A 17,320-nucleotide genomic window follows, 5' to 3' on the forward strand; every position below is an offset into this window, starting at 1 on the left:
TTAGTGGCATTCCACCACACCTACCCAGACAAGCCAGCTTCTCGGCCTCCAGGCCGGCGACAAGGCTCCCCAGGAGGTGTGCCCCAAGGGAGGGGGTACTGTAACGCCCTCTCTTCCTTCCCTCCAGCGCTCCACATCACCGGCCTACTGATCAACCTGATCTTACACCAGTGCACTCCAGCCAGCATCACTTATCCTCGTCTCTCCCCCGAGCCGACCAGGAGGGACTTTCTAACCCTTCTCGCTGTTTCAGCGACATCTTTTGTTATTTTTGATTAAAGCTGCCACGACTCGCACCGTCTGCGTGCTCTCTGATGTGACAAATACATCGTAATGAATGAATCAAAGTAAAAAATACAGATTAAAAAATCCAATAAAACAAGTTCAATAAATTCATAAATGTATTAAAATAAACATTAAATAAAATAGATTTATTAGAATAAAAGGAAAATTAAATAACAGATTAATAAACAAAATAAATTCTTGACATGAACGGTTGTATTTTAAATGAAGTTTAGCTTTATTGTTTTCTTACCAGACACTCGAGGAGACGAGCCGGCCGGGCGATGATGATCATCAGCTTTTTGATGAGTTGTGTGACGAAGGTCACCTCCACGCTTTCGGAACGCTCGTGAGCCTGAAAACAAACACAAATAAACAAGAAATGAAAATTCTTGTTTCTGTGAGAAAATCTGCTGAACAAACAGGTAAATATTTCTGGTTTTATCATCGATTCTGTATTTCTATGATTCACAACCAGGATTTATGACACTAAGCAGCAAATGTCCTGTAGAAACACCTGGCCGGTGGGAGGAGTCACAGACACGTGGGAGGAGTCACCTGGCCAGAGGGAGGAGTCACTGACAGGTAGGTAAATAATTAATGTAACGTTTTCTTCAGGGATGAAACGAAAAATGATTTCTAACCTGAACATTTTCTTTTTATTCTACTTCTAGAGTCTACACGCGAGTTTCTCTGGTCCAGACTCCTGAGGCCAGTCTGCCTCAGGAGGAGGAAGATGAGCTCCTCAGACAGGTGATGTTTACACCTGCCTGAGTCTAACGGGGTCTCCCCGGGGTTCCAGGGCAGGACGGTCCGGATGCTGGTAGTCATAGCAACCAGCAGGCATGCCACTGAAGAACTGTGACGGGGATGGATGAGGGTCGGGAGGCGAGGATGGGATGGGAGGTGGAGAGGAGTAAAGGTGGAGGAGAGACGGAATATGAGGAGGAGAGGTGAGTCGGACTCCTGCCAGCTCGGTAATGAGGTCATGACACGAGGAGGAGGAGGGATGGAGGGGAGGAGGGGGAGGGATGGAGGGGAGGAGGGGGAGGGATGGAGGGGAGGAGGAGGAGGAGGAGGGATGGAGGGGGAGGGATGGAGGGGAGGAGGGGGAGGGATGGAGGGGAGGAGGAGGAGGGATGGAGAGGAGGAGGAGAAATGGAGGGGAGGAGGAGGAGGAGGGATGGAGGGGAGGGATGGAGGGGAGGAGGAGGAGGGATGGAGAGGAGGAGGAGAAATGGAGGGGAGGAGGAGGAGGGATGGAGAGGAGGAGGAGAAATGGAGGGGAGGAGGAGGAGGAGGGATGGAGGGGAGGGATGGAGGGGAGGAGGAGGAGGGATGGAGAGGAGGAGGAGAAATGGAGGGGAGGAGGAGGAGGAGGGATGGAGGGGAGGAGGGGGAGGGATGGAGAGGAGGAGGAGAGATGGAGGGGAGGAGGAGGAGGAGGGATGGAGGGGAGGAGGAGGAGGAGGGATGGAGGGGAGGAGGAGGGATGGAGGGGAGGAGGAGGGATGGAGGGGAGGAGGAGGAGGAGGAGGGATGGAGGGGAGGAGGGATGGAGGGGAGGAGGAGGAGAAGGAGGGATGGAGGGGAGGAGGGATGGAGGGGAGGAGGAGGAGGAGGGATGGAGGAGGAGGAGGGAGGAGGAGGTGGAGGGATGGAGGGGAGGAGGAGGAGGAGGAGGGAGGAGGAGGAGGAGGGAGGAAGAGGAGGAGGGAGGAGGAGGAGGAGGGAGGAAGAGGAGGAGGGATGGAGGGGAGGAGGAGGAGGAGGGATGGAGGGGAGGAGGAGGAGGAGGGATGGAGGGGAGGAGGAGGAGGAGGAGGAGGGATGGAGGGGAGGAGGAGGAGGAGGAGGAGAGATGGAGGGGAGGAGGAGAGATGGAGGGGAGGAGGAGGGATGGAGCGGAGGAGGAGGAGGAGGAGGAGGGATGGAGGGGAGAAGGAGGGATGGAGCGGAGGAGGAGGAGGATAGAGAGGAGGAGGAGGAGGATGGAGAGGAGGAGGAGGAGGAGGAGGGATGGAGGGGAGAAGGAGGGATGGAGGGGAGAAGGAGGGATGGAGCGGAGGAGGAGGATGGAGAGGAGGAGGGATGGAGGGGAGAAGGAGGAGGAGGAGAGATGGAGGGGAGGAGGAGGGATGGAGCGGAGGAGGAGGAGGAAGGAGAGGAGGAGGAGGAGGAGGAGGAGGAGAGACGGAGGGGAGGAGGAGGAGGAGGAGGGATGGAGCGGAGGAGGAGGAGGAGGAGGAGAGATGGAGGAGGAGGAGGAGGAGGAGGAGGATGGAGGAGGAGGAGGAGGATGGAGGAGGAGGAGGAGGATGGAGGAGGAGGAGGAGGAGAGATGGAGGAGGAGGAGGAGAGATGGAGGAGGATGGAGCAGGAGGAGGATGGAGGAGGAGGAGGAGGATGGAGGAGGAGGAGGAGGAGGATGGAGGAGGAGGAGGAGGAGGAGGGAGGAGGATGGAGGAGGAGGAGGAGGAGGAGGGAGGAGGAGGGAGGAGGGAGGAGGAGGGAGGAGGAGGGAGGAGGGAGGAGGAGGGAGGAGGATGGAGGAGGAGGAGGGAGGAGGAGGGAGGAGGATGGAGGAGGAGGAGGAGGGATGCAGCGGAGGAGGAGGAGGAGGAGGAGGAGGAGGGATGCAGAGGAGGAGGAGGAGGAGGAGCAGGGATGCAGCGGAGGAGGAGGAGGAGGAGGAATGCAGCGGAGGAGGAGGAGGAGGAGGAATGCAGCGGAGGAGGAGGAGGATGGAGAGGAGGAGGAGGAGGAGGAGGAGGAGGAGAGATGGCGGGGAGGAGGAGGAGGGATGGAGGGGAGAAGGAGGAGGAGGAGGAGGAGAGATGGAGCGGAGGAGGAGGAGGATGGAGCAGGAGGAGGATGGAGCAGGAGGAGGAGGAGGATGGAGGAGGAGGAGGGAGGAGGAGGAGGAGGGAGGAGGAGGAGGAGGAGGGAGGAGGGAGGAGGAGGATGGAGGAGGAGGAGGAGGAGGAGGAGGAGGAGGAGGAGGAGGATGGAGGAGGAGGAGGAGGATGGAGGAGGATGGAGGAGGAGATGGAGGAGGGAGGAGGAGGAGGATGGAGGAGGATGGAGGAGGAGGAGGAGGAGGATGGAGGAGGATGGAGGAGGAGGAGGAGGAGGATGGAGGAGGAGGAGGATGGAGGAGGATGGAGGAGGAGGATGGAGGAGGAGGAGGAGGAGGAGGATGGAGGAGGATGGAGGAGGATGGAGGAGGAGGAGGATGGAGGAGGAGGATGGAGGAGGATGGAGGAGGAGGATGGAGGAGGAGGAGGAGGAGGAGGATGGAGGAGGAGGAGGAGGATGGAGGAGGAGGAGGAGGAGGATGGAGGAGGAGGAGGAGGATGGAGGAGGAGGAGGATGGAGGAGGAGGATGGAGGAGGAGGAGGAGGAGGAGGATGGAGGAGGAGGAGGAGGAGGATGGAGGAGGAGGAGGATGGAGGAGGAGGAGGAGGAGGAGGAGGAGGATGGAGGAGGAGGAGGAGGAGGATGGAGGAGGAGGAGGAGGATGAGGATGGAGGAGGAGGAGGAGGAGGAGGAGGAGGATGGAGGAGGAGGAGGAGGAGGAGGATGGAGGAGGAGGAGGAGGAGGAGGATGGAGGAGGAGGAGGAGGAGGAGGAGGAGGAGGAGGATGGAGGAGGAGGAGGATGGAGGAGGAGGATGGAGGAGGAGGAGGAGGATGGAGGAGGAGGATGAGGAGGAGGAGGAGGAGGAGGATGGAGGAGGATGGAGGAGGATGGAGGAGGAGGAGGATGGAGGAGGAGGAGGAGGAGGATGGAGGAGGAGGATGAGGAGGAGGAGGATGGAGGAGGAGGAGGATGAGGAGGAGGATGGAGGATGAGGAGGAGGAGGAGGAGGATGGAGGAGGAGGAGGAGGAGGATGGAGGAGGAGGAGGAGGAGGATGGAGGAGGAGGAGGATGAGGAGGAGGATGGAGGAGGAGGAGGATGGAGACGTTCTCGTGTAAAAAGAAAAACAAACTGCTGCTGATTTCAGGTCGAAAATCCTTCAAAAGAACTTTTCAAAAAGATTCAGAACCAGAAGCAGGACTAGATGCAGGACCAGAACCAGAACCAGAACCAGGACTAGATGCAGGACCAGAACCAGAACCAGAACCAGGACTAGATGCAGGACCAGAACCAGAACCAGAAGCAGGACTAGATGCAGGACCAGAACCAGAACCAGGACTAGATGCAGGACCAGAACCAGAACCAGGACTAGATGCAGGACCAGAACCAGAACCAGAAGCAGGACTAGATGCAGGACCAGAACCAGAACCAGAAGCAGGACTAGATGCAGGACCAGAACCAGAACCAGGACTAGATGCAGGACCAGAACCAGAACCAGAAGCAGGACTAGATGCAGGACCAGAACCAGAACCAGAACCAGGACTAGATGCAGGACCAGAACCAGAACCAGAACCAGGACTAGATGCAGGACCAGAACCAGAAGCAGGACTAGATGCAGGACCAGAACCAGAAGCAGGACTAGATGCAGGACCAGAACCAGAACCAGAAGCAGGACTAGATGCAGGACCAGAACCAGAAGCAGGACTAGATGCAGGACCAGAACCAGAACCAGAAGCAGAACCAGAAGCAGGACTAGATGCAGGACCAGAACCAGAACCAGAAGCAGGACTAGATGCAGGACCAGAACCAGAACCAGGACTAGATGCAGGACCAGAACCAGAACCAGAACCAGGACTAGATGCAGGACCAGAACCAGAACCAGAAGCAGGACTAGATGCAGGACCAGAACCAGAACCAGAAGCAGGACTAGATGCAGGACCAGAACCAGAACCAGGACTAGATGCAGGACCAGAACCAGAACCAGAACCAGGACTAGATGCAGGACCAGAACCAGAACCAGAAGCAGGACTAGATGCAGGACCAGAACCAGAACCAGAAGCAGGACTAGATGCAGGACCAGAACCAGAACCAGAAGCAGGACTAGATGCAGGACCAGAACCAGAACCAGAAGCAGGACTAGATGCAGGACCAGAACCAGAACCAGAACCAGAACCAGGACTAGATGCAGGACCAGAACCAGAACCAGAAGCAGGACTAGATGCAGGACCAGAACCAGAACCAGAAGCAGGACTAGATGCAGGACCAGAACCAGAACCAGGACTAGATGCAGGACCAGAACCAGAACCAGAAGCAGGACTAGATGCAGGACCAGAACCAGAACCAGAACCAGGACTAGATGCAGGACCAGAACCAGAACCAGAACCAGGACTAGATGCAGGACCAGAACCAGAAGCAGGACTAGATGCAGGACCAGAAGCAGAACCAGAACCAGGACTAGATGCAGGACCAGAACCAGAACCAGAAGCAGGACTAGATGCAGGACCAGAACCAGAACCAGAACCAGGACTAGATGCAGGACCAGAACCAGAACCAGGACTAGATGCAGGACCAGAACCAGAACCAGAACCAGGACTAGATGCAGGACCAGAACCAGAACCAGAACCAGGACTAGATGCAGGACCAGAACCAGAAGCAGGACTAGATGCAGGACCAGAACCAGAACCAGAACCAGGACTAGATGCAGGACCAGAACCTGAACCAGAACCAGGACTAGATGCAGGACCAGAACCAGAAGCAGGACTAGATGCAGGACCAGAACCAGAAGCAGGACTAGATGCAGGACCAGAACCAGAACCAGGACTAGATGCAGGACCAGAACCAGAACCAGGACTAGATGCAGAACCAGAACCAGAACCAGGACTAGATGCAGGACCAGAACCAGAAGCAGGACTAGATGCAGGACCAGAACCAGAACCAGAAGCAGGACTAGATGCAGGACCAGAACCAGAAGCAGGACCAGAACCAGAACCAGGACTAGATGCAGGACCAGAACCAGAACCAGGACTAGATGCAGGACCAGAACCAGAACCAGGACTAGATGCAGGACCAGAACCAGAACCAGGACTAGATGCAGGACCAGAACCAGAACCAGGACCAGAACCAGAACCAGGACTAGATGCAGGACCAGAACCAGAACCAGAACCAGGACTAGATGCAGGACCAGAACCTGAACCAGAACCAGGACTAGATGCAAGACCAGAACCAGAAGCAGGACTAGATGCAGGACCAGAACCAGAACCAGGACTAGATGCAGGACCAGAACCTGAACCAGAACCAGGACTAGATGCAGGACCAGAACCAGAAGCAGGACTAGATGCAGGACCAGAACCAGAAGCAGGACTAGATGCAGGACCAGAACCAGAACCAGAACCAGGACTAGATGCAGGACCAGAACCAGAACCAGGACTAGATGCAGGACCAGAACCAGAACCAGAACCAGGACTAGATGCAGGACCAGAACCAGAACCAGGACTAGATGCAGGACCAGAACCAGAACCAGAAGCAGGACTAGATGCAGGACCAGAACCAGAAGCAGGACCAGAACCAGAACCAGGACTAGATGCAGGACCAGAACCAGAACCAGGACTAGATGCAGGACCAGAACCAGAAGCAGGACTAGATGCAGGACCAGAACCAGAACCAGAACCAGGACTAGATGCAGGACCAGAACCAGAAGCAGGACTAGATGCAGGACCAGAACCAGAACCAGAACCAGGACTAGATGCAGGACCAGAACCAGAACCAGGACTAGATGCAGGACCAGAACCAGAAGCAGGACTAGATGCAGGACCAGAACCAGAAGCAGGACCAGAACCAGAACCAGGACTAGATGCAGGACCAGAACCAGAACCAGGACTAGATGCAGGACCAGAACCAGAACCAGGACTAGATGCAGGACCAGAACCAGAAGCAGGACTAGATGCAGAACCAGAACCAGAAGCAGGACTAGATGCAGGACCAGAACCAGAACCAGAAGCAGGACTAGATGCAGGACCAGAACCAGAACCAGGACTAGATGCAGGACCAGAACCAGAACCAGAAGCAGGACTAGATGCAGGACCAGAACCAGAACCAGAACCAGGACTAGATGCAGGACCAGAACCAGAACCAGAACCAGGACTAGATGCAGGACCAGAACCAGAAGCAGGACTAGATGCAGAACCAGAACCAGAAGCAGGACTAGATGCAGGACCAGAACCAGAACCAGAAGCAGGACTAGATGCAGGACCAGAACCAGAACCAGGACTAGATGCAGGACCAGAACCAGAACCAGGACTAGATGCAGGACCAGAACCAGAACCAGGACTAGATGCAGGACCAGAACCAGAACCAGGACTAGATGCAGGACCAGAACCAGAACCAGAACCAGGACTAGATGCAGGACCAGAACCAGAACCAGAACCAGAACCAGGACTAGATGCAGGACCAGAACCAGAAGCAGGACTAGATGCAGGACCAGAACCAGAACCAGAACCAGGACTAGATGCAGGACCAGAACCTGAACCAGAACCAGGACTCGATGCAGGACCAGAACCAGAAGCAGGACTAGATGCAGGACCAGAAGCAGGACTAGATGCAGGACCAGAACCAGAACCAGGACTAGATGCAGGACCAGAACCAGAACCAGGACTAGATGCAGGACCAGAACCAGAACCAGAAGCAGGACTAGATGCAGGACCAGAACCAGAACCAGAAGCAGGACTAGATGCAGGACCAGAACCAGAAGCAGGACTAGATGCAGGACCAGAACCAGAAGCAGGACTAGATGCAGGACCAGAACCTGAACCAGAAGCAGGACTAGATGCAGGACCAGAACCAGAACCAGGACTAGATGCAGGACCAGAACCAGAACCAGGACTAGATGCAGGACCAGAACCAGAACCAGAACCAGGACTAGATGCAGGACCAGAACCTGAACCAGAACCAGGACTAGATGCAAGACCAGAACCAGAAGCAGGACTAGATGCAGGACCAGAACCAGAACCAGAACCAGGACTAGATGCAGGACCAGAACCAGAACCAGGACTAGATGCAGGACCAGAACCAGAACCAGGACTAGATGCAGGACCAGAACCAGAACCAGGACTAGATGCAGGACCAGAACCAGAACCAGGACTAGATGCAGGACCAGAACCAGAACCAGAACCAGGACTAGATGCAGGACCAGAACCAGAAGCAGGACTAGATGCAGGACCAGAACCAGAAGCAGGACCAGAACCAGAACCAGGACTAGATGCAGGACCAGAACCAGAACCAGGACTAGATGCAGGACCAGAACCAGAACCAGGACTAGATGCAGGACCAGAACCAGAACCAGGACTAGATGCAGGACCAGAACCAGAAGCAGGACCAGAACCAGAACCAGGACTAGATGCAGGACCAGAACCAGAAGCAGGACTAGATGCAGGACCAGAACCAGAACCAGAACCAGGACTAGATGCAGGACCAGAACCAGAAGCAGGACTAGATGCAGGACCAGAACCAGAAGCAGGACCAGAACCAGAACCAGGACTAGATGCAGGACCAGAACCAGAACCAGGACTAGATGCAGGACCAGAACCAGAACCAGGACTAGATGCAGGACCAGAACCAGAACCAGGACTAGATGCAGGACCAGAACCAGAAGCAGGACCAGAACCAGAACCAGGACTAGATGCAGGACCAGAACCAGAAGCAGGACTAGATGCAGGACCAGAACCAGAAGCAGGACTAGATGCAGGACCAGAACCAGAACCAGAAGCAGGACTAGATGCAGGACCAGAACCAGAAGCAGGACTAGATGCAGGACCAGAACCAGAAGCAGGACTAGATGCAGGACCAGAACCAGGACTAGATGCAGGACCAGGACCAGAACCAGGACTAGATGCAGGACCAGAACCAGAACCAGGACTAGATGCAGGACCAGAACCAGAAGCAGGACCAGAACCAGAACCAGGACTAGATGCAGGACCAGAACCAGAAGCAGGACCATGACACGAACCAGAACAACAACCAGGATCAAAACAAGGTCCCGATCCAGGCCCAGGTCCAGGTCCAGATCCAGGCCCAGGTCCAGATCCAGGTCCAGGTCCAGATCCAGGCCCAGGCCCAGATCCAGGACCAGGTCCAGATCCAGGACCAGGACCAGATCCAGGCCCAGGACCAGGTCCAGATCCAGGACCACGACCAGATCCAGGACCAGGACCTCTTATCGGGTCCGACTGATAAACATTTAACGAACTGAAATGGATTCAACTGAGAAGCCTTCCTCCTCCTCCTCTTCCTCCTTCCAGCAGCAGGTCACCACCTTCCACTCGCTCCTCTTCATCACCTCCTCCTCCTCCTCCAGCCTCCTCTGCCAGGAGGAGCGGTACATCCCTCCGTCTCCTTCGCTCAAACTCCTAACGCCGCCTGACTGCTGATGTCATCATGCAGCTCCGCCGTCGTCGGGGGCGACGCCACTCCAGATGTGCTCCGAGTTTCTCACACCTTCCAAAAGCCACAGCCGGCTTCATCCTCCTCCTCATCCTCCCCGAATCCCTCAGCCAATCACAAGCTGAGGAGCCCCTCCCACTGGAACTGCGGGGGGGGGTCATCAGTCAGCCCCCGGCGACCACCGAGGTGTGAAATTAAAATCCAGAGGAAGTGTGTGCGTCTGTGATGGACGCATTATGTGTGTCTCACCCCCCCGTCAGGCCGAGCCAACAGAGACACCACACGTCTCGCCATCGGCCGACCAGCCGCCATGACATCATACACGGCAAACCGAGCGTGACGACCTCGTGGTCCCGATGTCTTCATCAGATTGGAGCTTCATCTTTATCATTGCGCTCTTAACGTGTGTTTTACAACACGCTAGTCCCTCAGAACGGACAGCTGATGGTTATTTCCATGGATACGGTGTAACACTGCCTGCTCCTCTTTGTTCCCTCCAGAAACCATGGAAACCACATGGTGTACGTTCGCCACATGAAGTACGTTTCCTTCACCTGCGACACCTGACGGATGAAATTTTTTTTAAACGAAATATAAAAGATTTCGTCATCGTGCTGCTCATTCTCCTCCGGTCGGCACGCACGGTGCGACCGGTCGCGTCATCATGTTTAGCCGGACCCCGCCGGATCCCGCCGGATCCCGCCGGACCCCGCCGGACCCCGCCGGACCCCGCCGGACCGGGTTCCAGGACACTCGGGCGCTCCGACTCCACGCTGTACGTATAACGTTCCATTTCTGAAACGCTTTGCATCATTTTACTGTAAAAAAAACTTTGCTTAAAATCCTGTTTTACACAATCTGATTGTGGTCTACTGCCCCCTGCTGGACACAATAATAAAACACTGAATACGTAAAATAGAAAAAATATTCTGCTACTTAAAAATAAACTGGTAAAAGAGCAGAACAGAAATCTCAGATTTAAACAATTTCACTTTTATTCCCCATTTTTTTTCTTGGATTGAGCTTTAAAGACGTAAAGCCAAACTAAGGTAATTATTTAAATATCAATGTTTTCCTGCTTTCATCGATTCAGATGTTTTTATTCTGGTTTTTTTCTCGTCTTTTCAGGTAATTTTCTCCTAAATTTTCTTCTCTAAATTTCTGAAAAACAGAAAAATGTTTGAGAGAACTTTTTTCCAGGAACTTGGATTTAGATTTTTTTAAAGGTCAACGGGAAACGGAGGGTAAAAAAACTTATTTAAAGCATTTTAATCTCATGATGTTGCTGTTTTTATTAAAAAGGACATAAAATTAGTCATTTCTTCCGTGTAAATGTAAAAAACTTTATTCGTTCAAGTGGGAAACTGGAATATATTATCTGTTATTAAAAAATCTAAATAAATGTTTTAAACATTTTCAGAGCATCTTAGACTATTAAACAGACGTAATAAAATACTTTTGTTCCCAAGAAATGAACTCTATTTGTGTATGTTTGTGTATGCCATGAAAAAGTGACAATGTGATCAAACTGGCATTTAAACGGTTAAAATAATTCCATTAATTACATATTTAGTATTTTTCATGAGGAGTAAAGTTCATAAAGAAAAATCAGAATTTCTACTCTACTGAGCAGAGACGTGATGAAACGGTTAAGGAGGGATTTTCTGACTTACGTCCTGCAGCAGCTTCTCCAGACTCTCCTGGAGCTCGTAGAAGTAGCGGGAGGTGATGAGGTCCTCTCTGCTTTTCTCCAGGCAGTCCCTGGACAGCTCCATCAGCTGGTGGTGGATGAAGCTCAGGACCCCGTCGGCCAGCGGGCAGACCTTATCCGGAGCGGAGGAGGCGAGCAGCTCGGCCAGACGCTCCTCCATCTGAGCAGTCGCCTGGGGAGGAGGAGTGAAGGGGGGAGGGGGGTGAGTCATAGGGGAGGTGAACGCACACGCCAAACACACGGATTAACATATGTGATGATATGGAACCAGATCAGGTCACATGAAGGATTAATTATCTTTCATCAGTTTCCTCTCTGACCACGTCACCTTCACGTGTTCACACCAACCGACAGACGCTCAACACTTTATACAGCCGCTTCACCCGCCGCTTCACCCGCCGCTTCACCCGCCGCTTCACCCGCCGCTTCACCCGCCGCTTCACCTTCTGCTTCACCTTCTGCTTCACCCGCCGCTTCACCCACCGCTTCACCCGCCGCTTCACCCGCCGCTTCACCCGCCGCTTCACCCGCCGCTTCACCTTCTGCTTCACCCGCCGCTTCACCCGCCGCTTCACCTTCTGCTTCACCCGCCGCTTCACCTTCTGCTTCACCTTCTGCTTCACCCGCCGCTTCACCCACCGCTTCACCCGCCGCTTCACCCGCCGCTTCACCCGCCGCTTCACCCGCCGCTTCACCTTCTGCTTCACCCGCCGCTTCACCCGCCGCTTCACCTTCTGCTTCACCCGCCGCTTCACCTTCTGCTTCACCCGCCGCTTCACCCGCTGCTTCACCTTCTGCTTCACCCGCCGCTTCACCTTCTGCTTCACCTTCTGCTTCACCCGCCGCTTCACCCGCTGCTTCACCTTCTGCTTCACCTGCCGCTTCACCTTCTGCTTCACCCACCGCTTCACCCGCCGCTTCACCCGCTGCTTCACCTTCTGCTTCACCCGCCGCTTCACCCACCGCTTCACCCGCCGCTTCACCTGCCGCTTCACCTGCCGCTTCACCTTCTGCTTCACCCACCGCTTCACCCGCCGCTTCACCCGCCGCTTCACCTTCTGCTTCACCTTCTGCTTCACCCGCCGCTTCACCTTCTGCTTCACCTTCTGCTTCACCCGCCGCTTCACCTTCTGCTTCACCCGCTGCTTCACCCGCCGCTTCACCTTCTGCTTCACCTGCCGCTTCACCTTCTGCTTCACCCGCCGCTTCACCTTCTGCTTCACCCGCCGCTTCACCTTCTGCTTCACCCGCCGCTTCACCTTCTGCTTCACCTGCCGCTTCACCTTCTGCTTCACCCACCGCTTCACCCGCCGCTTCACCCGCCGCTTCACCTTCTGCTTCACCTGCCGCTTCACCTTCTGCTTCACCCACCGCTTCACCCGCCGCTTCACCCGCTGCTTCACCTTCTGCTTCACCCGCCGCTTCACCTTCTGCTTCACCCGCCGCTTCACCTTCTGCTTCACCTGCCGCTTCACCTTCTGCTTCACCCGCCGCTTCACCTTCTGCTTCACCCACCGCTTCACCTTCTGCTTCACCTTCTGCTTCACCCACCGCTTCACCCGCCGCTTCACCTTCTGCTTCACCCGCCGCTTCACCTTCTGCTTCACCTTCTGCTTCACCCGCCGCTTCACCCGCCGCTTCACCTTCTGCTTCACCTGCCGCTTCACCTTCTGCTTCACCCGCCGCTTCACCCACCGCTTCACCCGCCACTTCACCTTCTGCTTCACCTGCCGCTTCACCTTCTGCTTCACCCACCGCTTCACCCGCTGCTTCACCTTCTGCTTCACCTTCTGCTTCACCCGCCGCTTCACCTTCTGCTTCACCCGCCGCTTCACCTTCTGCTTCACCCGCCGCTTCACCTTTTGCTTCACCCACCGCTTCACCCACCGCTTCACCCGCCGCTTCACCTGCCGCTTCACCTTCTGCTTCACCTGCCGCTTCACCTTCTGCTTCACCCGCCGCTTCACCTTCTGCTTCACCCGCCGCTTCACCCACCGCTTCACCCGCCACTTCACCTTCTGCTTCACCTGCCGCTTCACCTTCTGCTTCACCCACCGCTTCACCCGCTGCTTCACCTTCTGCTTCACCTTCTGCTTCACCCGCCGCTTCACCTTCTGCTTCACCCGCCGCTTCACCCACCGCTTCACCCGCCACTTCACCTTCTGCTTCACCTGCCGCTTCACCTTCTGCTTCACCCACCGCTTCACCCGCCGCTTCACCTTCTGCTTCACCTTCTGCTTCACCCGCCGCTTCACCTTCTGCTTCACCCGCCGCTTCACCTTCTGCTTCACCCGCCGCTTCACCTTCTGCTTCACCCGCCGCTTCACCTTCTGCTTCACCCGCCGCTTCACCTTCTGCTTCACCCGCCGCTTCACCTTTTGCTTCACCTTCTGCTTCACCTTTTGCTTCACCTTCTGCTTCACCTTCTGCTTCACCCGCCGCTTCACCTTCTGCTTCACCCGCCGCTTCACCTTCTGCTTCACCCGCCGCTTCACCTTCTGCTTCACCCGCCGCTTCACCTTCTGCTTCACCCGCCGCTTCACCCACCGCTTCACCCGCCGCTTCACCTTCTGCTTCACCCGCCGCTTCACCCGCTGCTTCACCTTCTGCTTCACCCGCCGCTTCACCCGCCGCTTCACCTTCTGCTTCACCTTCTGCTTCACCCGCCGCTTCACCTTCTGCTTCACCTTCTGCTTCACCCGCTGCTTCACCCGCCGCTTCACCCGCTGCTTCACCCGCCGCTTCACCCACCGCTTCACCCGCCGCTTCACCCACCGCTTCACCCGCCGCTTCACCTTCTGCTTCACCCGCTGCTTCACCCGCCGCTTCACCTTCTGCTTCACCCGCCGCTTCACCTTCTGCTTCACCCGCCGCTTCACCTTTTGCTTCACCTTCTGCTTCACCTTCTGCTTCACCCGCCGCTTCACCTTCTGCTTCACCCGCCGCTTCACCTTCTGCTTCACCCGCCGCTTCACCCACCGCTTCACCCGCCGCTTCACCTTCTGCTTCACCCGCCGCTTCACCTTCTGCTTCACCTTCTGCTTCACCCGCTGCTTCACCTTCTGCTTCACCCGCCGCTTCACCCGCCGCTTCACCTTCTGCTTCACCTTCTGCTTCACCCGCCGCTTCACCTTCTGCTTCACCTTCTGCTTCACCCGCTGCTTCACCCGCCGCTTCACCCGCCGCTTCACCCGCCGCTTCACCTTCTGCTTCACCCGCCGCTTCACCCACCGCTTCACCCGCCGCTTCACCTTCTGCTTCACCCGCCGCTTCACCCGCTGCTTCACCTTCTGCTTCACCCGCCGCTTCACCCGCCGCTTCACCTTCTGCTTCACCTTCTGCTTCACCCGCCGCTTCACCTTCTGCTTCACCTTCTGCTTCACCCGCCGCTTCACCCGCTGCTTCACCCGCCGCTTCACCCACCGCTTCACCCGCCGCTTCACCCACCGCTTCACCCGCCGCTTCACCTTCTGCTTCACCCGCTGCTTCACCCGCCGCTTCACCTTCTGCTTCACCCGCCGCTTCACCTTCTGCTTCACCCGCCGCTTCACCTTTTGCTTCACCTTCTGCTTCACCTTCTGCTTCACCCGCCGCTTCACCTTCTGCTTCACCCGCCGCTTCACCTTCTGCTTCACCCGCCGCTTCACCCACCGCTTCACCTTCTGCTTCACCCGCCGCTTCACCTTCTGCTTCACCTTCTGCTTCACCCGCTGCTTCACCTTCTGCTTCACCCGCCGCTTCACCCGCCGCTTCACCTTCTGCCTCACCTTCTGCTTCACCCGCCGCTTCACCTTCTGCTTCACCTTCTGCTTCACCCGCTGCTTCACCCGCCGCTTCACCCGCCGCTTCACCTGCCGCTTCACCTGCCGCTTCACCCGCTGCTTCACCTTCTGAAGCAGTGGCTGGAAGTGTTGGATCACAGAGCTTTATCTCGTGTATCTACAACAGCTTAATAAGTTGAGTCTGTTTGGTTTTTATTCTGTCAGGTCCTCGGTTTGCTGGCCTGAACAGGAAGTAAGTGTGTGTGTGTGTGTGTGCGTGTGTGTGTCGAACCTTGGGGAACCTCTCCTTGTAGACGTGGTTCATCATCATAATCTCATGGTCGAAAGAGACGGGAGAGCGTCCAGGACTGAAACATACCAACAAAGAAGAAAGACATCCTGAATGAGACTTCCTGTCCCCATGACACCCATCAGGTCTGATACCAGTACCAGTCCAACACAGTACTGATGAGATCCCACCTGATACGGGTACCGATACTGATCCGATCTGATCACGTTACTGATCCGATCGGATTGAGATGCCAATACTGATACTGATCCGATCTGATACCGATAAACAACGAGTGATGTAGGATTTTATAACTTATAGTATCGGCTGATACTATAAGATAATATCGACTGTTATCAGTGTCAGTCTGATAATGGCACAGCTGGAAAACACCATTTTTCATAAATGTTCAAATATTGAGACAAATCTTCTACAGGAGCAGAAACCAACACGTTTAATAATCACATGATAATAAACATGATAAACATTTTTACCATGATGGCCCTGAATGCATCGTGTCCCTCTGATTCAGTGTTTAGAGAATAAATCTGTTTCCTCCATGTCAGAATGTGTCTTTATCAGAACCTGTGAATAACCTGACTTATATTTTCTGTAAAAATGTATTAAAAGGTCTGTTTGCGTGTCAAAGTCGCGCTGCAACACGTCCTGCTGATAGACGGTCAGTCCAACTCCGACACTGGATGGAGGAAGCGGAGGACACGTCCGGTCCTGACAGACAGCACCGAGGGATTAAAGCAGGCGGTAGACGGACACACCAACATGACCCCGGGGGTCATGTGACTGCTCCTGTCTGAACCGACCCTCCATCAGCATCCGTCAGGTCTGGGAGCATTTCTATTAGCTGGCAGTGATATAAATCCACCCGTCTTTCATCTGTCCACCTGTCCTGGACCCCCCCACCCCAACCTTTCTCCTTGACCTTTTCCTGTCTGACTTTCAGGAGTTTCTGAGACGATGATGGCTGAGTGTGTGCCATCGTCACGGCGTAGAAAACTCATTCCAGCCGTTTTCAGCTTGTTATCCTGCTGCATTATTCATCCGATCAATCTGCAACGGGAAACATTCCCCGGAATATGACGGCTGCAATCTGTCTTTACCACAAAGACCAAAATAAATCCCATTTGGGTTTAGTTTCACTTGGTTTGCTGATATTCTGGTTTAATCTTACAGAAAAATCTTTATTTATTTGTCTATATAACACCACGGAAAGCCTGGAGGGACATAAAACAAGCAGCAGGGGGTCTTTACGTAGGCTGGGAGGAAAACCTTCAGTACAAAAGTAGCTCCGTCTCTTTTACAGCTCAAAAGGTCAATAAAGAACTTTAAATAAAGTTTAAATGATGGAGCCATGATAAGGGGGGGGGGGGGCTTTTTCCTGTGGGACCTGGTCGGACTCAGCCCAGAAGGGTTACATAGGTTGGAATATCTCGGCTGGCCTGGGAATGCCTCAGGATCCCCCTGCAGAGTTGGTAAATGTGGCTGGGGAGAGGGAAGTCTGGGCTTCCCTGCTTACGCTGCTGCCCCCGCGACCCGACCCCGGATAAGGGGTAGAAGGTGGAAGGATGGATGGAAGGATGGAGGGATGGGTGGATGGATGGTGGGATGGATGGATAGATGGATGGAGGGATGGATGGATGGATGGATGGGTGGATGGAGGGATGGATGGGTGGATGGATGGATGGATGGGTGGATGGATGGAGGGATGGATGGATGGGTGGATGGAGGGACAGATGGGTGGATGGATGGAGGGATGGATGGGTGGATGGATGGAGGGATGGATGGATGGATGGGTGGATGGAGGGATGGATGGATGGAGGGATGGATGGATAGATGGATGGAGGGATGGATGGATGGATGGATGGGTGGATGGAGGGACAGATGGGTGGATGGATGGATGGGTGGATGGATGGATGGGTGGATGGATGGAGGGATGGATGGATGGGTGGATGGAGGGACAGAT

At 55.0% G+C, this 17,320-nt stretch overlaps 1 protein-coding gene across 1 annotated transcript in view; it reads right to left on the reverse strand.

Moving 5' to 3' along the window:
* Positions 1-17,320, reverse strand: part of mast2 (microtubule associated serine/threonine kinase 2) — a 76,485-nt gene that overhangs the window by 23,931 nt on the left and 35,234 nt on the right. The window contains 3 exon segments of the mRNA XM_079244810.1: positions 536-637; positions 11,252-11,461; positions 15,343-15,418. Coding sequence (XP_079100936.1) covers positions 536-637; positions 11,252-11,461; positions 15,343-15,418 — 388 coding nt within the window.

This window comes from Telmatherina bonti (assembly GCF_933228915.1).
Source record: "Telmatherina bonti genome assembly, chromosome: 8".
Taxonomy (NCBI): Eukaryota; Metazoa; Chordata; class Actinopteri; order Atheriniformes; family Telmatherinidae; genus Telmatherina; species Telmatherina bonti.